Raw genomic sequence first — 24,216 nt, 5'->3', positions numbered from 1 at the left:
CCTCTCTGTATTCTCAGCTGCTGTTTATCTATCTCCTGTAAATACACCTTGTAAATAGTTTATACCCGTGACAATATATATAAATAGAGAGAGAGAGAGAGAGAGAGAGAGAGTGAGAAAGAGAGATCAGATCTTTGGCGGTTTGCTCCCCCACTCGAGAAATGGTTGGTGCGCCACTGCGTCGGACTTCTTAACCTGTCCCCTCTTGTACGTCGGCTTCGACAGGAGGTGACGTTTGATGTGGACCTCAGTGGTGGCGTCGTCGGCAATCTCGCGCGGCAAACTATACACGGTCTTCTGCACGTCGATCGGTACGTTGACCACTTGCCCTTTGATGCCAAATTTTCCGCTGCCGAGCATGAGTGGCCGTACGCACACAAACGGAAGGCGCGGCGCAATACACGTACCCGTTCGTAGTGCTGAAACGAGGCACGTAACCCTTTACGAGAGCGTCCTTGCACGTACTGCACACTCGAAACCTCGCAGGGTTCTCCTCGCCGGGGAAGCACCGAGTCAATACGTCCACTGCCTTGTGCCGTCGCTCTTCTGACCGTATCGAGTTGGCTTCGGAGAGGTCGTTGTCGAACCACAGCCCGAAGTTACGGTCGAGAAAGTCTCTCTTGAACCTCGAGTAGGCGCCGTCGGACCCTCGCGCGCCTTCGTTGCGGCCGGCGTCGTCGGCTCTGCGCCGTCTCTTGCGCGCTGCATCGCGGGAACGTTCTTAGAACTTCTCGGGACGGCGAGTCGGCGGCGCGGCGCCGACGCTCACATTCCCGCCACTGCTCTCGGCGTCGTTGCTCGCAAAATCGCTGTTCTTCGGGCGTACGCACCACTCGCGACCGTCCCATGGCGAAGGCGGAGCTAAAATGAGACCGCAACTCCATCTGCTCGAACGTATGACATTGCGCGCATGCGCGCCTGTGCTATACGGGCAAATACGTTCGAGCAGATGCGGAACGGAGCCAGCTATGAAGAAGACGACGACGAACGCGCGAGCAGTGGCACGAGGGCGCGAACGAGCTGTGGAAGACGACGACTACGCTTGAGTCATTGCTGCTGATGATAGTTTCTGTTCGCGGACATGCCCTAGTCATATACAACTTTACTGTAATAATGCATGACCGCATATGCTCTACTCAGGACCTGTGGAAAACTGCTTAGTTAATTGTTCCTAATATCCCTTTGGGCATTTAGTGAAGCATGCTAAATAATCAGTGTAAAGACAAACTTTCTAATGTGGCTGAGAACCAGGATGTGAAAAGTATTTCATAATATAGGCGAGAATGCTGTACATTATTCAGATACTATTAGAAAAATATGCGATATTCAATTCGATGTGATTCGTTCCTGGAAATATTTAATCCACCTTCAATTCACTTCCGACACTATTTGGTTCTTATTTGATTTGCTTCTGCCTTTATTCGATTCGTATTCGATTGGGTTGTAAAAAATTCACCGATGATTACGATACTCCTTAACGTGAAATTTGACCGTAGCTCTGTACATGTTTTCATTTCGTGATATATTGACTGGAGAGGACAATCCGTCTCGTGTGGCACGTGCAAGAGAGAAGTGGTCCGGTATCAGAAAAGGAAATGTTGGCGCTGTCTTCTGCAGCCCTTGAGGGAGCACGGCTCAGCGCCACACGTTGCTAATGAATCGAAGTGTGGCGCCACTGCCTTGCTTATCGGGGGATCGCGAGAGGCAGCGCGTGGGTGACGCGTGGGTGCGATTCACAGCAGCCGCCGCAGAGAGACCTCCGCTCATGCAGCGCTTTGTTTCCATGCAGACGATGCTCGCTACTGTGGTGCCATCTCGTAGCCATCGTCGCCGCAAAGCCCGTCTTGCGCGGCACTAGAGTGTACTAGACAATGGTCGAGTGGGCCGAACGGCGCTCTCCTGCTGAGGCGCCGCGTGTGGAAAAAAGTTGTCGCAGTTTCACCTGAAAGGCGAAGCATCAATTGCGATAGGAAACTTGTAGAGAGCTATGCGGAGTAATGATATTAGCTTTATCAGCTGTATAAACTTGGACATGCAGCAGCATCGGCAACACGCAGAACTGTTGTCGACGCCATCGGCGTTTTGCCCGCGTTAGCTCAAAATGCGTGCGGCGTTGGTGACTGTAGTAGTAGAGGTTCGGGGTGGGAAAAGATGCATATTTCTGCAGCCCTTATAGGGAGCACGGCTCAGCATCTGAGGGGAGGGGAATGGGGGGGAGAAAGAAGGAAATAGTGGGAGAAGGGTGGAAGGGAGAGGGCAGTCGCCCTAGTCTCGGGCAGGGTGTCCCTACAGCCGGTCAGCCAGCACAGTGTCCTGCAAGGTAGCCGAGGACCACCTTGAACACTTGGCTGGGATTGCGGGCTGGATGCAGCAGGTCCGTGCTGGTACCAGAAGGTAGGCCCATGCGGCGGAGTTGAGCCACCATGGTGTTGCGGTGTTGGTCGAGTGCGGGGCAGGAACATAGGAGGTGCTCCAGTGTTTCGTCTGCCCCGCACATAGAGCAGGCTGGGGAGTCTGCTCTTCCCAGGCGGAAGCTTCGGGCGGCTGTCCAGCAGCAGCCAATCCGAAGGCGTAGTAGGAGGGATCTCTCCCTTCTGGTCAGTACCCTGTCAGGCAGCCGTGTCGGAGGGCTCCGCCTTGCCACGCGTGCGTCGGGGTGGCAGCTCAGCAGCAGTCGTTGCAAGGTGCTCCTGGAGTAGTCCGATGACACGACCGCCTGGCTGGGTGCCTTGTCCGTGCCGTGTGCCTCCTTGGCCAAGGCATCTGCCTCTTCATTGCCCGGAATCCCCACGTGAGCAGGTACCCAGTGCAAAGAGACATCAGTACCACTGGCACGGAGGGCGTGAAGATTCGTCACCAGGAGGGCTGCACTGAAGCCAGCCCTCTCCGGGAGGCACACAGCCTGGAGAGCTGCTCGCGAGTCGCTGGCCACTGCGACCGGTACCCCAGGAGGCTCGGCTGCCAGCAGGTCTGCGGCCAGGTGGAGGCCCGTAATCTCAGCAGCGGTGGAGCTGGCCGAGAAGGGAAGTCGACAGGTCGATGTCCTGCCGAGCGCGGGGGCCACACAGGCTGCAGTGGCTGAGCCGCTGTCGGGGAGGACGTAGCCATCCGTGAAGACGAGCAATCTCCCCGCCAGCTCTTCCTCCAGCTTGGAGGTAGCCACCTGAAGGAGTACGCAGCTGGATGATCGCCGCTTGCTGTGTCCTTCAAGCGAGGTGGTGATGACCAGGGGCCTCTCGTGTGGTGGCGGGAGCCGTGGTACCTGGCCGACCACTGCCAGGTAAGTGTCGACGAGGCTCCCCATCCTGGAGGAGGGACGGCTCGCCAGGCGGGTGAGCAGGCGTTCTCCGTCAGGGGCGTGGGCCAGCCTGTGGATGTGCAGCAGGCCACGTTGCTGCAGCAGGAGGGACAGAGGCCACGCCCCCGCCTCTGCGAGCGTTGCTGCTATTTGAGAGGTCCGGGGCAGCCCCAGCACGCTCCTGATGAAGCCTCTGTGTAGCTGCTCCAGACGTCTCAGCCGGGTTGCTGACAGCGTGACGAGTGGCAAGGCGTAGAGCAGCCTGGAGGTGGCGGCTGCAGAATGCAGACGCAGCGCCCAGGATGTCGAGCATCCTCGCCCCCTCAAGAAAATGCGGCTCACGGCTTTCTGGACTCTCTGGACCTGGGCCACGGCAGCCTTTACAGCGGGAGTCCAGGTCAGCAGGTGGTCGATGTGCAGTCCCAGGTACATGACTGTCTTCTGCCAAGGTATCTTGGTGCCTCCTACGCTGAGGTAAGTTCTTGAGGAAAGGAAAAGGTTGGCGCTATCTTCTGCAGCCCTTGAGGGAGCACGGCTCAGCGCTGAGACAGGCAGTGCTCCGTCGGGTGGCCGAACGAGGATGCACCAGGAGAGCCTTGCCGGAGCCTCTGATATAAATAGGCACTTGGTGCCGCAGCTAAACGTAGCCTCCCTTCCCTCCCCCTCCCCCACGGCCTCTCGCGCGTCGGAAGAAGGCGCGTTTGCTCTACATATATGGTGATTGTAAAGGAGAAAAGAGACGCCTACTTCTGCAGCCCTTAAGCGAGCACGGCGCAGAACGTGCGTTTGTTCTCCGCCATGCGTTCACTCCCCGTGAAAGACGCGCCCCTCGCGCCCTTTCACTCGCACATACAGCGTTCGGCGCGCGGCGACGATTTCATCTCCAAATGACGTCATACGGAACCTCACGGCGACGCCGACGGCAGAAATCTGCTTTTGAGTGTCCATATAATTGCTATCGCAATAAAATTGTGGGAGGGCGCTGCGAGCGAACTGGATTGGGGTGGAGACGCGCTCCGTGGCATATTCAACGTACTTTCGCTGCGGGCACCGAGGCCGTTTGCGCATAGTACGCTTGTAAAATAGTGCTTTATTTCAACTGCAAATTTATAGCGTTTAACCCATTGCGCCACAAACGCATTCGCAGAGAGCTACACAGACGCGCCTTATATATCTAACACTCCTCCGTGTACCCGCGCTCTTGCTCGGGGCGGTGCCGCCGCCTATGAGCAGAAAAGAGAAGTACTGCATTATGACACTAAAGCCCGGGATACATGGAGCGAACTTTCTCGACGAACTTCACGCGTCAAGTAACGACGCGGCGACACGACGCAGGATGTTTGCTGTGTTGCAATACATGCGGCGAACGCCGCCGCGCGTTGGCCGCCGTGTTGGCGGCGGTCCCGGCCGCCCGCTTCGAACTGAATTTGGCGTTGTCCTTGTAGAATTCACTTAGTTGGAAGCAAATGACTGCGTAAACGGCTTTCGCTTAGTCTCAGGCCGCTTCGACGACAGAGTATTATGGATAACCTTGAGTAGTTTTCGAGATCGCTTCTCGTTTCGAACGCGTCTAAGCCTAGCGAAAGAAATATCCGATGCCAACGCCATCTATCGGGGAAGTCGGGAGATAGGCATGACGACAGCATGTGGCCTCTGAGATCAGAATATTTCTGTTGAAGGTTGTTGTAGAGAGCTTGCACTGCTTGTCTGTTTCCTCGCAGATCAGCGGATATGGGATGTACAAATACAACGCGATTCCTGAGAGATCATACTAGGAACTACTCAATCGGTGCAGAGACATGCAGACACGGCAACACCAACGCGATTGCAGACGACGCGAAAAGGCGCGCGCGCGCGAAACACCAGCATGCATTGCGACCGGAACTAGTGCCTCCTGATTGGCTGTCGTCCACCGCTGCGCGCTAGACGCTTCCGGCGGCGGCGTTCGCCCGACGAAAATGTTTGGACAGGCAGATCGGCTGCGGACGGCAAATTTCTTGACGCCGGCCGTCGGACGTTCGCCGCCCGACGAAGTTCTTCGCTCGGACGCCGGTTATTCGCTCCATGTATTCCGGCCTTAACGCGCACCGACAGTGAACGCTTCGGTGGTCTCAGTACTACGACGCCTCGATGCCAGCATTCGAAGGGACGCTGGCATCAAGAAGCACTACCAACGCCACCTAGGTGGCGTTCACCGTACTCAGCACAGCGGAGCGTGGCCTCCGCAATTAGCTCTGAAAATGTTTCTGAAGTTGATCGCGGAGGCTGCAATTACGACGCGCTGTACGCGCTGATTTGACTCGGTGACGATTCAGTTACGTGCTTTGTCTTGCGCGTTGTATTAGTGTGTCAGTTACGTGCTTCGTCTTTCGCGTTGTGCTAGCGTGTGCAGCGTAGTGCAGCTTCCATATGCACGACGGTTGCTCATGGTCATCGACGTTGGTAGTCGTGATGGAGGAGACGTGCCACCAGGCGTCAGCGTGGGTGCATCAACGCCTAAGGGCGCTTTAGCCACAAAACACCAATAGACATTATATATCAATGTGCAATAAACATTACACTACTTCTGTGAAGACACGTTTCACTTTCGTGTTCTATACCGATTCCTATATAAGAGGGATCAACCACATTTTTTTTACACAATTTTGCGAAACATATGCATTTGAGGCATGGTCGCATGGACGCGACGTCTTCAATATTGCTGTCTTTCTCAAGCGCGTCGTCTGCTAGCGAGCGCGCGTTCACAACGCGGACGCTGGCGGACGCCCAGTTTTTCTAGCAGAACGTCTGCGCAGTATATTTGTCATGTTTAATTCGCTTTGGTGCGCCCATGACTTAAGGGCCAGTACCAAATGAATTTTTTTATAGTTTTAGCCAAGTAAACTGCTGTTTTTACCACAGTCTTCTAAACGTAACTGGTATCTCTGCAACATGAAGGCTACGTACGAAAATGTTATTAATGGTATCGTGTCATTTACGCGCGCTTCTTGTTGGTGCATGTTGATCAGGGACAATGATCGAAGAAAACAATATTAGAGCGAAATATATAGACCAGATTTATTAACTGCGTAGCGCGAAGAATGACCAATGTATTTCTAGGTAATTAAATCAAAGGGTACATAGACATATATATTGACGATATATATGTTAGGGAAAATATAACAAATATTTTAAAGACACTCATTAAAAAAGTGAGAACTCTCGACCGGAATAAGCGCACGTGTTTGCAGTAACAAGCACACTTATTAGTGAATACTGCACATAAAGCGCTCATTCGCAGAAATATTATTCATAGCAGGCAAAACCATCTTTGATATATATATATATATATATATATATATATATGCAAGTGTTATTGATATACTGTACGTAAGACGCCGAATAGTCGTTTCCGTTTGAATGTAACGCATAACAGTACTCTTGAAGTCTCAAAGCTGAGTGACCGCTGCAAGTGAGGACTGTTATTCCGAATGATTGCACTGCCGGAGAGTCGTGGCTGTTGCGCAGAGGCTCAATTCCTGGGAGAATTAACGCACGGGTGTTAATAAGTCTTGCTTAACAAGTTCCTAGCTGTCATTCAATATAAACACCCTGTTTGGGGCAGCCTGTAAATCTGCTAACCTGAATCAGACAAGGAAACTTTTTTTGACAGTCTCACCATGTTTTCAACCCATTAAAACTGGGTGCCTCATGTTGTACCACACTTATATTCTTCAACGAACGCAGCAGGTCTGCACATATCTCTACGTGTATGTGAGACATGCCGTTCATTTAATTGTTTTATTATGGTCGTCATGATAGTGCACCGGATAACTGAAGGCAGCCGTTTCTAATATACAAGCTGCTGAATTGAGCGGTCATACATTTGGGAACGACATTACATTTATGTATGAAATATAGGATAAGCGTAACATGTTTTTCTCGGAAATCAGGCTCGAGAGTAATTTATTTTGCTTACACCCCTAGAAAAGAGCCGAAGAACGCAGCCACCTGCCTTTTTCTCTTTTCTTCAAGTTTAAACAAATTCTTCGGTTTTACGTGGAAAAACCACGATATGATTTTGAGGCACCCGGTTTAGTTTTCAGCACCCAGGGTTCTTTAACATGCACCTAAATAGAAGTACACGAGTTCCATTTCGTTCCCATCGAATTCCGCGACCTGGATTGAACCCGCGAGCTCCAGTTAAGCAGTGCAACACCGTACCCACTATATAGCCACTAATTAGGCTACCGCGCAGGCTTTTTGAAGTATCGACTCGAAAAAAATTCCACGTACGGCTTACGGCCAAAGAATAACATATAGAATGACTAACTAAAACCGTTTTCGGTGCTCGAGGTCCGACCGCAGTAAATGACCCCGTACCAAGTACTCCGCATTCTCTTACGCGAGGAAGGCGGAAACTTGAATGGAATGTTGCGCTGCAGTTTACTTTCTTTTTTTTTATCTATAACAATGCTTCCCGTAAATCTGAGTGCAAGGCACCGGATGGGGTAGATATTCTTTACTTGTTTGAAGCGGCAAGCGGGAAGGTTACATATGTTTCTTCGTCTGCGTTGCCCAAGACCTACTGATAGAAAACCATCTGCGCAACAATACACGCGTGAGATACACGCTGTTTGAAGAACGCAGTAGAACGGAGAACGCAGTAGAACGCAGTAGAACGCAGTAGAACGAAGAACATAGTAGAATGAAAGCCGTCACTGTGGCCGCAATGCATGCGTAGTCACAGAGCGGCATTAGAAAATAAAATAAAATAAAGAAGAGAAACAAAGCAATTTATTCTTAAGGCACAAATACATGTCATATGTAATTATGAGCACCATTTGAGCGGTCTGTACGCAAATACCAGCGCGCGAAGTAGTACGAAAGACCCTGCCGAGCAGCGTCGCCAGCAGTTTCCAACGGCGCGACCTTGATGCGGCCCAATCCACTTCAAACGCAGCGCCGCCACAGTATTTTTCCTTGTCGGGCGCCTCACTGCAAAGCATGCGCCGCCCCAGCCGCTCGTCCCACTCAGCCGTATTCTACTACACTCTAGCGACACTACGCTTTTCTGCTCAGGCCACGCCGGATGTGGATATGGCTCAGGCTTTCGCCATATCCTGCGCCCTCCTCGCGCTCTCGGTTACGCCGACGCTCGCCGCAGGAACGGGCGCCTAAGAGCTGTGCTCTAAAAGTACTCTTGGCGCACCCCTACATGTTTGAGTCACCTGTACCGCCTGAACCAGTTATCAAAGTGCTGCATCCTGCCATTCGTTTCAGCGATGCATCAGTAGCGCCCCCTGAACCACACCGTTCATAAAAGAAAGAGCACGAAAGGTGCAGGGCTCGGTCTTGATTTTTATACTTTCCCTACAGAGGATGTCGACTTAGTGCAGACGTGCAGATGCGAAGCAGCAGCACAACAGACGACGCAGTATGTGAGCGAAAGTGTCATTGAAATCCCCTTAAGCGCGTCTGCCGTGTATTTACAATATAGGACTGTGTTTAGGCCTCGGAAGCTGACCATGCCGATGGTTTGTGACCTTCAAAACTGACGCGGACGGCGAACCTTAGGCGAACAAAGCGTAGCGCCTCTTGGCAGTCGTTTCAAGTGAGCCTGCACCGCTCAGGTTTGGTCCCTATGTGAACTGGTTCACAGTGGTGACAACTTCTACCATTGATCTTACCGGACTTGCCGCGTTGGCTGACAGTCATGGAAGTAGTCACCCCAACCACTACAGCCACGACATCGTCTCCGGATGACAATACAACCGCCCTGCAAACCCTTCCGTGCTCTTCAGTAGCGCAATCTCCGCTCGACTCCTTGTGTGGTCGCACGGAATGTATCATCTGTGCAGCGGGACATCGCCGCACGCCATCTCGTTGCCCACGCAGCTGTAGTTACCAAGGAAACATAGAACAAGACTTTTACTGTCCTCCCACGGGACATCTGCGCCAAGATCATGGTCAGACCTATACTCAGAAACATACACCCGGAAAACAACAGGGGCAGAAGACAAGACAGAGGGCAATTCCTCCTTAACCAAGCCTTGGACAATTGCGAACGCTCAGCTTTTGTGGACAAGGCGGCATACGCGGGAAACAAAGCTTTCGCAGTTCCGGCGGTAGACGACCGCGGCCACACGACATGCAGCCACGGTAATCGCAAGGAAGTCTGAACAGGCCGAACAGGTTGCCATCACCGTTGCGTTCACCGATGACAATCTTTCTCACTTCTACAGCGACTCGATAGCCGCTATCAGAGCTTTTCAAAAGGGCACGGTCTGCGCTCAGCCTCTCAGAATTGTCACAAACAAAGAGATTAAACACCACGTCATATACTGGTTCCTGGCACACTTAGGGCCAAAGATTGGCGACGTCCTCAACCTTAACGAGGCGGCACACGAGGCTGCGTGCGCGCGCCCTTACAGACCACGCGGCTTCACTCGACCACTCGAACAAGGACGCCCCCACTATACATACAATGAAAGCACTAAACACTACTACCTACAACGTGGAGAGTATAGCACGCCACACCACACGTTCACTCGAGTTCAAGCGGTTACACTCAGAAAGCTACAGACAGACACATACTGTCGATGCAAAACAGACTACACCACTATATGCCAAAGCTCTACAAAAAATCTTATTGCACCAATTACAATACATCACTTAACGTTTATCATTTACTCTGGCCGTGCTCGCAAGCTCACATAGGCTCCGAACCGGACAAGCTCAAGTCTGAAGAAGCAATCCGGAGCGAAGAACTCGCTCCCCAACTCTGGGCCGTCCAGCAGGTCCACGACGCCGCCAGGAAACTCAACCTCCCGGTTTCGTCATGGGAGACGCCCACTCCATGAGCGCCACAAAGCTGTCGTGGCCTGCAGGCCGTTGAATAAAGTTGATTTCATTCATTCATTCATTCCTTCATTCATTCCAGCAAAACAAGGTGCACAGGCACCCACCATGAAACATCACCTACAACATATGGCGTATGCCACTACCACCGCTTTTTGGAAACGACGCTCGTCACTGTCGGCGTCCCTGCGCTTCGCAGGGAAACGGGCCGGCCGACCTCTATGGCGACGAGTGGTCCGGCCCAACGCAGAAGTCGCCTTTTCTACGTGATGGACAGAGTTATGGGACAGCAGTTCTTAGTTGACACAGGAGCTGACGTCAGCATTATTCCCGTTCAACGCCGCGACCGAAAAGCGACACCTATTTGCAAGCCGTCAACGGCACCAGGATTCCAGTTCTTGTTGTCACGCTCCGTCATACTAAACCTTGGCCTTCGACGAGCGTTCCGCTACATTTTCCTGGTTGCAGACGTCCATCGTGCACTCACTGGAGCAGACTTCTTGCACAACTACGGACTCCTTGTCGACGTTCAACGACGCCGTCTCATCGACTCCGTTACCCAGCTGTCCGTTCCCAGAGTCCCAGCAGCAAGCACATCGCCGATCGCTCCTCTTTCTGTCATGTCGGACGAACCGTTCGTCAAGCTACTACACCAGTTTCCCACATAGACGCGCCTGCCGGACTGGACGTAACCGGTCCAACATGACGTGTGCCATCCCATCGTCACTTCCGGCCCACCAGTCTATTTCCGAACCCCGGCGTTTGTCCTCGGAGAATCTCAAGATCGATGGCGCCAAGTTCGAACACATGCTGCAACTTGGCATCATCAATAAAGAGTCGATCTACTGTTGCAGTCCTTTTGCGTGACAAAAGACACCGATTGGAAAACCGCGCTACAATAAGTGGCAGCAAACATTTGAAGCGCTTCTGATAATCTAAGGCCGCAGTGCCACAGTAAAACGTAAGGCATTCTGCATGAGTCATCAACAGGCGCGAGAGAAGGCTGCGCAATTAGCAAAGAAATGCGATGCGCGATGGACGCGCGAGCCAGCTCTACCGTAGTCGCCCACTGAAACAGCGGCACAGATGTGCCGGAGCAGAGTAAGTGGCACAGGCGGCTGCCCGTTCAACGTTTAGTCGACGAGCAGCGCAGCTCGTTAAGAAAAGCAACATGACATGCTGGCATATATGATGGGACGTGCATGCGCACCACCGCTCGAGCACTAATCTCGACAGCAGGCGCCGCGGCGGAAGATGGCGCGTTGATGCTGTATCGTGTTTGATAAAGACAAGCGCCTCATGTTAACATCTTTTCAACTCATCATTATTGCGCATGCCCACTAACGATGGAATTAACAAACATGCCCTCGAAAGTTATCTTAAACGTGTTACTATTCCTACCCACAACGCATAAATAGATGAACAAATAAAGCAACGGTGTTCTGTGTTGACTGATACGTGGCTCGATCGTATTTTTTGCGTGAATTGCACGAAACATGGTGTCAGAAGTTGAATTGAATTTTTTTGAATTGAATTGAATTGAATTTTATTCCGCAACACGAAAAAGTTACGAGGCGGGCAGGTAAAAGCTGTAAGAACAGCTTGAGGTGCCCTGACCCCCCTAGCACACGGGGAAGCATAAAAGCGTGCGGCTAAGGAAGTACAACCTACTAAGGAAACGCAAAAGATATAAAACGTCACTTGAAAATGACGAAGCAGTCATAAAGAACAAGGAAATCGTCGTATCACATCATTATACAAACATTAAACGCAGTTGTTTTGGTGATGTACTAGATATGTCAATGTTATTTTCTTTTATTATGTGATTTAGAAGTGTAGGCAATTGAAATTTTAACATTTGATTTCCGTAATTAGTTCTACATTTCGCGACATACCACACTTCAGGATGGCGTACATTATAAGCGAGAAAGTTTTTCTCTCGCCTTGCTAGAGAAAACATGTCATGGCATCGTTATTTTTCAGCAAACCGAGTTTATATAAACGGCATAGCTTGTAATCATACATTGATGTAACCTGAATGATGTGGTACTTCTTAAACAAGTCTGCAGTGTGGTAGCGATATGGGACTTTACAGGCTAGGCGTAGAGCACTTTTTTGCAGGACGGTAAGTTTGCTAATGTTTCCAGCTGTTGTTGTTGACCATACAAGAAACGCGTAATTTAATAGAGACAAAAATAAAGAGTTATATATGAGTATGTTAACAGAGGTAGGAAAATTGTAGCAGTGGCGGCGCATAATGCCTGTTGTCCTAGATAGTTTATTAATAATGTAGTTCACGTGATCATCCCATGTCATGTTTTGTGAAAAATACACGCCCAATGATTTGAAGCTTTTTACCACTTCAATTTTAGAGTTGTTCAACAAAATGGTGGGTAACTGGACATATGCGTGGCGGGGGAGAAATAAAACTGCCTTCGTTTTCTTAATGTTTAGTTTTAGGGAGTTCATTTGGGCCCATGCATTAATTTCAGACAGTGCGCTATTCACTCGACTACCCAAATCGGCACATGATCTGCCCGAAAAGAATAAACTCGTGTCATCAGCATAGATTATATAATGGGCTGTTTTATCAATGTGGAAAATCTCATTAATATAAAGTATGAACACAAACGGTCCCAGGATGCTTCCCTGAGGGACGCCTGTTTTAATGCATTTTATTGAAGAATGATTTCCTTCGATGGCAACAAATTGAGTACGGTATAGTAAATACGACTTGATTAGTTTGTGCGTGACACCTCTTATGCCATAGTGATCCATTTTTTGAAGCAGAATATCATGATTAATGAGGTCAAAGACGTTTGAAAAGTCTAAAAAAAGCCCAAGCACCATATTTCTACACTCGAAATTTTCTAGAATGAATTCCTTTTGGGCCAGTAGTGCGAGCTCGGTAGACTTGTTTCTGCGAAAGCCATACTGTGCAGAGCTTATCAAGTTGAAGCGGTCAGTGAAAAAGGTCAGGCGTTTCAAAATTATTTTCTCCAAGCCTTTGGAAAATACAGGCAGAACTGAGATAGGACGGTAGTTGGACATATAATTTCTATTACCCTTTTTATATACAACTGTAACCTTTGCTATCTGCATATTTCGAGGAAAAATTCCTGTAGACAAACACATATTAAATATGTAGGTAAGGCATGGTGCTAGTATATCAATGACATATTTTACAGGTTTTATTTGAATATTGTCCGCGTCAGTGGCTTTGCTATTGCTGAGGGTTAGAAATGTGGCTACAAGCTCACCATCTGAAACTGGCTCTAAAAATATGGTTTGGTTAGTTCGGTCATTCATATATCTTAGGTCAGCGCTGCGGATCCAATCCAAGTTGGATCCAACCACCTCTACAATTGGATGCTGCGTGGCCAACCATGATGGAATTCTTAAAGCCTCCTTAACCGCTACGCCTAAGTGGCGACATTGCCAAACAATGGAGGCTTTTTAAGCAGAAATTCGAGCTTTTCCTATCAGCCTCGGTTCCAAGGGACAAGCCTCCGGATGATAGCACAAAGACTGCCCTACCGCTCAGTTTGGGAGGCGACGATGTGTTGGAAATCTACAACTACTTCACTTTCACTGAAGACGCCGAGAGAGTGGACTATGCAACCGTTATCAAGAAATTTGATGAGTACTGCGCAGCGCAGGTGAATGAAATACACGAGTGGTACTTATTTATCACCAAGCAGAAGGTGAGCCCTTTGAACCATTCGCAAAGGACTTGAGGCACCTGGCGAAATCATGCAACTTCGGTGTAATGGAAAATTAAATGATCCGGGACCAAATTGTATTTGGAACGAACAACGACAAAGTGCGCCAGAAGCTGCTACGGGACAAGGAATTGACACTGAGCAGGTGTGCAAAGCCGCCGAGTTGTCAGATGCACAAAATCAACTTTGGGCACGCGAACAGCGCCAAGTTAACCGTATCTAAGCAAGGCCAGAGGAAATTGGTGCATCCGCAGTATTTAAATGCAATGGGTGTGGTCGGGAGCACGGCTCGAGGAATTGTCCGGTGTATGGACGCACCTGTAGACGATATGGAGATAAGTGTAGTGTTATTGGGTGCAGGATCACTCCAGAAAGAGATAGAAGCAGCACGCAGAAGCACAAACACACATCAAACTTGTATTGGACAGTCGTAATACATTGAAACGGCACCACACGCAACAGTTCCCCACAATACATTCTAGAAAACATGCAGCTATATATAGATCAGTCAAACGTAATCTGCCTACTGTTGCGTTGCGCACCGCTTATCAGCCGGCGCCCAAGTCTGGCTCATCTGTTCCGGACGATAATCTGTTTCGCGCATGTGCGCTGATGTTTTCCCTCGCCCTTTGATCACGGCGTTCCTTTATAAAGGACTGCGGATCACGCCGTTGGCGGCTTCTTTTGTACACCTTCTTTCGGCAAGCATGCCGCATTAAAACTACGTTCTTCCTTCTCCCGGCGTCTTCTTCTCCCGGCTTGGAACCGAACTCGGCCAAACGTAACACTACAGTTGATGCGGAAGCAGGTGTCGCCCTGTCGGAGACGCCGTGGAACCGGTGTCGGACAGCAGTGTCGGACAACAGGGTTGGACAGCAGGGTCGAACTGCAAAGTCGGACCGCCTCGTGGAGCTCAGGTGGCCCTGCGCCACAGTCGATGTACCGGAGCCTCCGCGTGCCCGGTTTCCCGACGGCGGGGTTTGCGCCCCGGAGCACACTGCAGCAGCCCACCGGGTCACGCCCCCAGCTGGCGAGGTAGCCCTGTGGCCGCTCACCCGAACGCTCGATCAGCCAGGCTCAGGACCGCCAGCCCTCCTGGACCAGTTGCACTTGCCCAGCGGAAGAACTGGACGAGGTGGCCTCTCAGCTAGTGGCCGCTTTCATTCGGGTGCACACGTAGTGACGCGGGCGGTGATAGCTCCTACGGGCCGGACGCCCAGCGAAGACGCTCTGCCATCGAACGTCGAACCTCGCGCACTGCTCCCGCCACGGGCCACGCTCTCTCGAGCCACGCTTTTCGAGGCGCCACTGTCAACGCTCACAGGTCGCTGTCGATGATGATGATCACCTTAATTTACATACCTACTCACGGGTATTGACCAAGAGTCGGTGTCCTCTTCGCCACCGCACGGCACACTGTTTTCATATGTTTATGTTTGCCACTCCCGCGTGCAATGTATTATCACAGTAAGAACCATTTCGCTGTGCAATGTAAGAGCAGCAGGCAAGTAGCCGAAGTCAGTGCTGACGAAGCCTTCACGATTCTCGACGTATCGGTAGATACTGTCGAAAGCCATCGCGACTGGGTAGTGGAACTTCAGAATAGTGTTTGCCTAAGCTCGTTGGTTGCACATAGCACAAATGGTTTCCAGCAGAACGTATGGACACGGACAGAAAGGGACGACGACACACGCTGGACTAGCAACTGAATGTTTATTCTTAGTTTTCCACACCGTTTAAAGCACAAGACAGCTAAATGCTTCTTCCTTTATGTCATGCCGGTTATCCGTCTCTTAGAGCGAAATATCGTCTTCTGGCTTGGATTGCTCAGTTACAGGTCATGTCCTCTGTTAGACGGCAGATCGCCAGGTGAACTGCTGTTTGGTCGACGGCTTCGAACGCCATTGCCGGATTTTGCGGAGGTGCCCAGCCCGTCTGTGCCGAAGCATCGACAGACGAAACAGCCGAGACGCTCCCTGGCTCCATTGCAGAAAGGACAAGTCGTGCGAGTGGGCGGAGACCGATGGGATACCAAAGCCACAGTGATGCGAGGGGAGCAACCGAGTAGAGACAGAAGACGGAAAAATGCTGCGTCGGAATCGGCAGCACCTTCTTGCGACAGCCGAACCTTTCAGCATGGAGTCAATACACCGACGATTTCTCGGACGACGAAAGCGACAGCGACGGCATTGTAAGCCAACAAACGTCATCAACGGGAGGTGCACCGGTGATATCAAATGAGACAAGTCCGCTTTTGAAGAGATCAACAGGGCAAAGAAGTAAAGCCCCTATATTTATAAAAGTAGCGCCATCCACTTCCCTCCTCCTCCGTTCCACTATCGCGCTCGGCGCGACCAGCGCGATCGAGGCGCGATATCGACAGTGGCGCCGCCTGCGTCGGGCCTGCCGTGGCAGACGACAGCTAACGCGCTACCAGAGGAAATCCGAGGAAAACTTCGTTCGCGCCCTGCAGAGACGTTTTTGAGGCGCGATTTTGCTTCGTCAGTCAGTAACTGGTCTTAATAATGCCGTTTTGGAAGTAGCAACGCGACGATGCGAGACGGCGCAAATATCAAGTGTGCAGCAAGCGTTTGCGCACGCCGGATGGTAAACAAAAAAAGCCTTTTGCCCTCGCCTTGTCGGTTGCGGCAACTTAAGGCGCATCAGCATGCCATCACAACGAAGTTCTTGTCCCTAACACGTTTGATCCGTTTGTGCGTACAGCACTTTCGTCGCACAGGCCCGAGAATGGCAGTCGGAGTGCGCTGGAAAGAAAAAAATATACAAAAGCGCGACGCGAACTTCCACGTGACACGGATTGGCCAATGGGGGAGCGGAGGAGGCTGGGGCGACAGGAGGCGGTAAGAGAGGGCGAGGAGGAAGCGCCGGGGTGAGCGCGGTGGCGGCAAGATCTAAGAATGGCGCTACTTTTATAAATATAGGGGCTTTACAAAGAAGACCACCACAGCGCCTCCAATACGGCAGCAATTTTAAGCAATGTTCGTAACCCCTCGCAAAGCCGTTTCACTTCGGTGTTTGTACAGGAAGGGGGATGTATCGTGTTTGATAAAGACAAGCGCATCATGTTAACATCTTTTCAGCTCAGCATTATTGCGCATGCCCACTAACGATGGAATCAACAACCATGCCCTCAAAAGCTATCTTAAACGTGTTCCCTTTCCTAACCACAACGCCCAAATAGATGAGCAAATAAAGCAACGCTGTTCTGTGTTGACTGACACTTGGCCCGATCGTACGCGTATTCTTTGCGCGAACTGCACGAAACAGATGCAGCGCTCCCGTGGTCTGTATACTTTTGCTCATGGCTGTTCACTGCTTGAATATAGCAAAAATGCAAAATACTTAGACCGGATTTGACAGCAACAGGTCTTGGCACGTACACGTTGATCATGTATGTAGAATTACGAACACTATCTTCGCAACTAAATCATATTAAAATCTCTACTCCTTTGTAAATACGAAGGCTAATATGAGTTCCTAGGAATGTCAGTCCTAAGATACGGGTTCACATTGTATGGATTCCGCTGAAATACCTAAAAAGATCTAGTCGATCGAATTTCAATTATTGTGCAGTTCATGTCGGTTGCGGCATGTATTTTGAAAATGCAGATAAATGGGACATTCGGAAAGCTTTAGGCATATTGAATGGGAACTAATTACATGGTTACGTGATATCATCAACATCATCATCATCAGCCTATATTTTATGTCCACTGCAGGACGAAGGCCTCTCCCTGCGATCTCCAATTACCCCTGAATTGCGCTAGCGTTTTCCAACTTGCGCCTGCAAATTTCCTAACTTTATCATCCCATCTGGTTTTCTGCCGACCTCGACTGTGCTTCGCTTCTCTTGGTATCCATTCTGTAACCCTAATGGTGCACCGGTTATCCATCCTACGCATTACATTGCCTGCCCAGCTCCATTTCTTGCGCTTAATGTCAACTAGAATATCGGCTATCCCCGTTTGTTCTCTGATCCACACCGCTCTCTTCCTGTCTCTTAACGTTAGTTCTAAGATTTTTCGTTCCATCGCTGTTTGTGCGGTCCTTAACTTGTTCTCGAGCTTCTTTGTTAACCTTCAAGTTTCTACCCCATATGTTAGCACCGGTAGAATGCAATGATTGTACACTTTTCTTTTCAGCGACAGTGGTAAGCTCCCAGTCAGGATTTGGCAATGTCTGCCGTATGCACTCCAACCCAATCTTATTCTTCTGTAAATTTATTTCTCGTGATCAGGGTCCCCTGTGAGTAATTGACATAGATAAACGTATTCCTTTACAGACTCTAGAGGCTGACTGGCGATCCTGAATTCTTGTTCCCTTGCCAGGCTATTTAACATTATCTTTGTCTTCTGCATATTCATCTTCAACCCGATTCTCACACTTTCTCGATTAAGGTCCTCAATCATTTGCTGTAATTCGTCTCCATTGTTGCTGAATAGGATGACGTAATAGTTCAGCGGAAATCCGCTAGGTGGAGATAAGTAATTAAAGGAAAACGGAGACATCCACCCAAATGTAGCAATTTGCTACAATGGAAACCCAACCGGGTTCCTCGAAAGAAAGCCTCGCAGTTGAAGAAAAATTCGTCCTGGTCCGGGACTCGAACCCGGGACCACCGCCATTTCGGGGCAGCCGCTCTACCATCTGAGCTAACCAGGCGGCTAGCAGATGGCAGGGCGAAGTCGAATTTGTCGACAACTCGAAGCAAATGCAAGTGTATGACGTAATAGTTCAGCGGAAATCCGCTAGGTGGAGATAAGTAATTAAAGGAAAACTGAGACATCCACCCAAATGTAGCAATTTGCTACAATGGAAACCCAACCGGGTTCCTCGAAAGAAAGCCTCGCAGTTGAAGAAAAAAAACACCGCATATCCACGGGGTGAATGATGATGAGTGGGCGAAGCTCCGGAGGGAATCATCGGTAAACCGTGAATCTTCCGTGTAATTCGCCCAGTCTCGCCGCACTAAATCGAACGATTAACTTCCACCAATGACACGCGCCATATGTGACGTCATTCCTATTTTATAACACCGCCCTTCATTATAATTGCACCATCTCCCGCTTAAGGGGACGCTAGCACAAACGCGTTAGAAACGTGCAGTACGCTCTAGTAAGGGGGAGAGGCCACAGCGTCTTACGCAGCCGTTTACACATGCCGGAACGTGCACCGCGTTTGCCGACGCCATCACATGACTGCTGAGAGAATATAACCCCCGTATTCATAAACGCTCCTCGACTTGAACTTGACTTGCCACCGCCTTCAACGCGTTTCAAACGCGCTGCCCAAGGCGGTGGCAAGTCAAGTTCAAGTCGAGGAGCGTTTATGAATACGGAGGTAAGGCGGAGAGGTCACAGCGTCTTACACCAGCTTCTTACACGGGCCGTAACGCGCTAGCACAAATGCGTTAGAAACGCGCAGTCTTTCGTTAATGTTGGCTATTTATTGTCATCGTGGTGCGTGTGTCCATGTGGGCTTCGTGGTGTAGTGGTTAGCGCCACGCGTTCGGAAGCGAGGGGTCCCTGGTTCGATTCCGCGCAACGGACACAACTTTCGGAATTTTTTTTCATAAAAGTAGACGTGGCTACCTACTACTACTACGACTACTACTACTACTACATACTACAGAGGAGGGACAGACCCACACCCTAAGGAGCTTCGCCCCTAAAAATCACAGCATATCTACGAAGTGAATGATGATGAGTGGGCGAAGCACCGGGAGATCATTCGGGTAAACCACAGCTACGGACGAGAGATAAAGAGAGCGCGCGTCGGGAACGAACGTCCTTGTGCAATACAGCGCCCCTAGCTACGGACGAGAAAGAAAGAGCGCGCGTCGGGAACGAACGCCCTTATGCACCGCAGCGCACCTAGCTACGGACGAGAAAGAAAAACGCCGGAAGCGTTCTCCGGAAGCCGGAAGCTGGCTTCCAGAAGCGGAACCGGAAGTCGGCTTCCGGTTATACCATATATATATATATATATATATATATATATATGCGCATACATACATACATAGCGGTCTCCATGCCAACTAGAGCTGCGGACTTACGCCATCTAGTGAACACTTCATAAAACTACAGGTGGCTACATACGGAGGAAGGACAGACCCACGCCCTAAGGAGCTTCGTCCCTAAAAATTCGTCCTGGTCCGGGACTCGAACCCGGGACCACCGCCTTTCCGGAGCAGCCGCTCTACCATCTGAGCTAACCAGGCGGCTAGCAGATGGCAGGGCGAAGTCAAATACTCCGGTTGGGTTTCCATTGTAGCAAATTGCTACATTTGGGTGGATGTCTCAGTTTTCCTTTAATTACTTATCTCCACCTAGCGGATTTCCGCTGAACTATTACATCATACACTTGCATTTGCTTCGAGTTGTCGACAAATTCGACTTCGCCCTGCCATCTGCTAGCCGCCTGGTTAGCTCAGATGGTAGAGCGGCTGCCCCGGAAAGGCGGTGGTCCCGGGTTCGAGTCCCGGACCAGGACGAATTTTTCTTCAACTGCGAGGCTTTCTTTCGAGGAACCCGGTTGGGTTTCCATTGTAGCAAATTGCTACATTTGGGTGGATGTCTCAGTTTTCCTTTAATTGCTGAATAGGACAATGTCATCTGCAAACCGAAGGTTGCTGAGATATTCGCCGTTGATCCTCACTCCTAAGCCTTCCCAGTCTAAGAGCTTGAATACTTCAATCATGCAGTGAATAGCATTGGAGAGATTTGTCTCCTTGCCTGACCCATTTCTTGATAGGTAATTTTCTACTTTTCTTGTGGAGAACCAAGGTAGCTGTGGAATCCTTGTAGATGTTTGCTAAGATATTCACGTATGCCTCCTGTACTCCTTCATCACGCAATGCCTCTACGACTGCTGGTATCTCTACTGAATCAAATGCCTTTTCATATTCGATGAAAGCCATATAGAGAGGTTGATTGTACTCCGCAGATTTCTCGATTACCTCATTGATGACATGGATATGATCCATCGTAGAATATTCCTTCCTGAAGCCAGCCTGTTCTCTTGGTTGGATGAAGTCAAGTGTTGCCCTGATGCTTTTGCAATTTATCTTGGTGAATATTTTATACATTACTGAAAGCAAGCTAATGGGTCTATAATACTTCAATTCTTTAACGTCTCCCTTCTTACGGATTAGTATAATGTTGGCGTTCTTCCAGCTCTCTGGTACACTTGAAGTTGTGAGGCATTGCGTATAAAGGGCCACAAGCTTTTCAAGCATGATATCGCCTCCATCTTTGATTAAATCTACTGTTATTCCATCTTCTCCAGCAGTTTTTCCCCTGGTCATGTCTTCCAAGGCCCTTCTAACTTCATTGGTAGTTATAGAAGGAGCCTCTGTATGCGGTTCGCCACTATTTCGAATGAAAGTAGCTTGGCTGTTTTGGGCACTGTACAGGTCAGTATAAAATTCTTCCGCTGCTTTTACTATGTCATCGAAATTGCTGATGATATTACCATGCTTATCTTTCAGTGCATACATCTTGCCTTGTCCTATGCCAAGCTTTCTTCTTACTGATTTAATGTTGCGTCCATATTATGCGGCTTCCTCAATGGCTATAATTTCGAATATCCATTACTTTCTTCTTGTTGATCAGTTTTGACAGTTCAGCGAATTCCATCTGATCTCTTGAGTTGGACATGTTTATGTTTTGTTGTTTCTTTATTAGGTCCTTTGTTTGTTGGGAGAGCTTACCTACTGGTTGCCTTGGTGCCTTACCTCCCACTTCAATTGCTGCTTCTGAGATCAACCTAGGTACGGCTCCATTCATTACGCTGTCTTTACCTTCCTGTTTTAAAGCTGCACATTTGTTTGCGAGCACCACCCTGAATTGGTCTGCTTTTACCCTTACTGCCTCTAGGTTGGCTGTTTCCTGTTGACTAATTTCACTCTTTCTCTCTGCAAATTGAGAGAAATCCTAGACCTCACTAATATATTGTCAGTGCACTTTACCTTACCTCTACATACTGCACTATGCTTGGATCGGCAGAGAGTATGAAATCTATTTCAGTCCTTGTTTCTCCGTTAGGGCTTTTCCAGGTCGACTTCCTGTTGCTGCGCTTCCTGAAGGTATTCATTATTCGGAGCCTATTCCTTTCCGTGAATTCTACCAACATCTCTCCTCTTGCATTCCTAGAATCGATGCCGTAGTTGCCAATTGCTTACTCACCAACCTGCTTTTCCCCCACTTTTGCATTGAAGTCGCCCATGACTACAGTATACTGAGTTTCCACCTTTTTCATTGCTAATTCAACATCTTCATAAAATTGTTCTATTTATTCATCATCGTGACTAGAGGTTGGGGCGTAGGCTTGTACTACCTTCATTTTGTACCTCCTATTCAGCTTTATTACGACGACTGCTACTCTCTCATTAAGGCTGTAGAATTCATCAATGTTGCCCGCTACGTTGTTATGGACTAGAAATCCTACCCCGGATTCTCTCTTATCTGGAATACCTCTGTAGCAGAGGACGTGGCCGTTAGTCAGAACTGTGTAAGCCTCACCAGTTCTTCTAACCTCCCTAAGGCCAATAATATCCCAGGCAATGCCTGATAATTCTTCAAATAGTCCTGCTAAGCTAGCCTCACTCGAGAGGGTGCGCGTCAAGCGTTGCCAGGTTCAGTTTTTATTGGCGGCCTGCCACATGTGATATGTATACACGTAATTATTCTGACCGAAGGTTTGAAAACGTGAAACAAGTTCAACGGACGCAACACAAAGTTTTTCAGTACCCTGAATATACACTAAATACGGAAAAAGAAGCAGGTTACACTATGTATCAACACTTGTTAATAACCTACTCGTGGATCTTTTCAATATGACATCATTAAAGAAGTCTAAGCTAGCCCTCAAGAACATGTTCCTAGCAATTTCTTGATGATCCGTATTGATGTACGAGCGGCAAGCATGCAAACGTCCTTGTACATCATAATACCAATGAACTGTCGTACTATAGTTTTGTATTCAAATTGCATTTGTTCAAACCAGATCTTTTGCGTTTTGTACTTCAAACAAGCTAAGCAACGCTGTATAGGTTATTGTAAAAATTTCTAGCATTGACAACCTCTTGCCTGCGATACTTTTTATTGGTGCCATTTTTATTGAGTTTTCTTTGAAATTGAAATGCTGTGATAACTGACTGACTGCGCTGCACTCAAGCATTGCAGTGCTTACGCAGCCCAGGATTATGGAAAGTGTGCGTTCTCCGAATAAACCAATACCACTACAAACAGCTACAAGCAGACAGCCTCCTGGTCTCCAGAAACCAGACAGTGTCGTTAAGCGGAACCATACGGACGACTGAGGTGGGATTGGTCTGTTCCGCGCAAGAAAACATCTTATGCGCACACTATACCTATGTGCACAATTCTGTCCCCAAAGCAAACAAGCAAGAGTACACAGTAGGCATTTGCACCTGTTAACAGTAAATAATAAAGGCAGTGAGGTTGCTGGCACACACAGAAGGTAAACAGCCACTGTTAGCATTGAGTATTCGGCCGCAAATGAGTGGAGTTAGGAAAGTGAAGCGCAGCCGAGGGCGTCAAAGGCTATATCAAGAAACTTGCAGGCATAGGGCCGATTAGATTAATAGAAGATAGTGTTATCTAGAAATCATTGGGACAGGTCTTTGTCCTGTAAGAGGCGTGAAGAGGTTAACGATAATGACTGACTCGAAAAATAGAATTGTGGTTTGTTCTTGCACGACAAAAGTGATTTCATTGAAAAAGGGGACATTGCACAATATATTTAATATATTTATAAGAAAAGCAGTTACATCAGGTATGAATGACAGCTGCAAGAAGGTTTGCTGATGGTCTGTAGAACAATGTCCGAGCTGCAATCACCGTGGTGTAAACTTGATTCTGAGTCCGTTGCGAGGTCGAAGCACCATTTCGGGCACGAGCGCCACTTGATCGCGCTGATCGAGCGATTCAACGATGAAGCGGCGCAGGATGTTGGCGACCACAATCTTTTCTTCAGCGAGGGCGAACCTCTGGCCTGAAAAATTTCGGGACAAGAGTTATGCCAGGTCAGGAACGTCTGTCACCAACGTGTGTCTGTTCCGAAGAAGCAAGCAAATTATTGTTGTAAGGGTTATTATTTGCTGTAATATATATATATATATATATATATATATATATATATATATATATATATATATATATATATATATTTACCAAATACTGCAGGCCCTTTAGTGGGCCCAAGCAGGAGGGGCATAAGAATACAATACTGCACAATGAGAATTGCATCGCAATGACAGCAAAAAAAAAAAAAAAAAAAAAAAACATGAGCACTTATTTACAGTGGGGCATG

General features: G+C 49.0%; 1 protein-coding gene and 1 non-coding gene across 2 annotated transcripts in view; both read right to left on the bottom strand.

The window, feature by feature from the left end:
- Nucleotides 1-18,468: 18,468 nt before the first annotated feature.
- Trnaf-gaa (transfer RNA phenylalanine (anticodon GAA)) lies at nucleotides 18,469-18,543 on the bottom strand. Its single transcript has one exon. It is a non-coding gene; the product is annotated as a tRNA-Phe (tRNA).
- A 5,095-nt stretch (nucleotides 18,544-23,638) lies between these two features.
- The window catches only part of LOC119458628 (cytochrome P450 4c3), a 136,555-nt gene continuing 135,977 nt past the window's right edge, over nucleotides 23,639-24,216 (bottom strand). Inside the window, exon 12 of the mRNA XM_037720474.2 lies at nucleotides 23,639-23,898. Coding sequence (XP_037576402.1) covers nucleotides 23,741-23,898 — 158 coding nt within the window. The 3' untranslated portion in view covers nucleotides 23,639-23,740. The remainder of the gene's footprint in view (nucleotides 23,899-24,216) is intronic.

The sequence above is a fragment of the Dermacentor silvarum genome, chromosome 7, assembly GCF_013339745.2.
Source record: "Dermacentor silvarum isolate Dsil-2018 chromosome 7, BIME_Dsil_1.4, whole genome shotgun sequence".
Classification (NCBI taxonomy): Eukaryota; Metazoa; Arthropoda; class Arachnida; order Ixodida; family Ixodidae; genus Dermacentor; species Dermacentor silvarum.
Note: the sequence above shows the minus strand (reverse complement) of the source record. Positions and strands in the feature narration are given on the sequence as shown.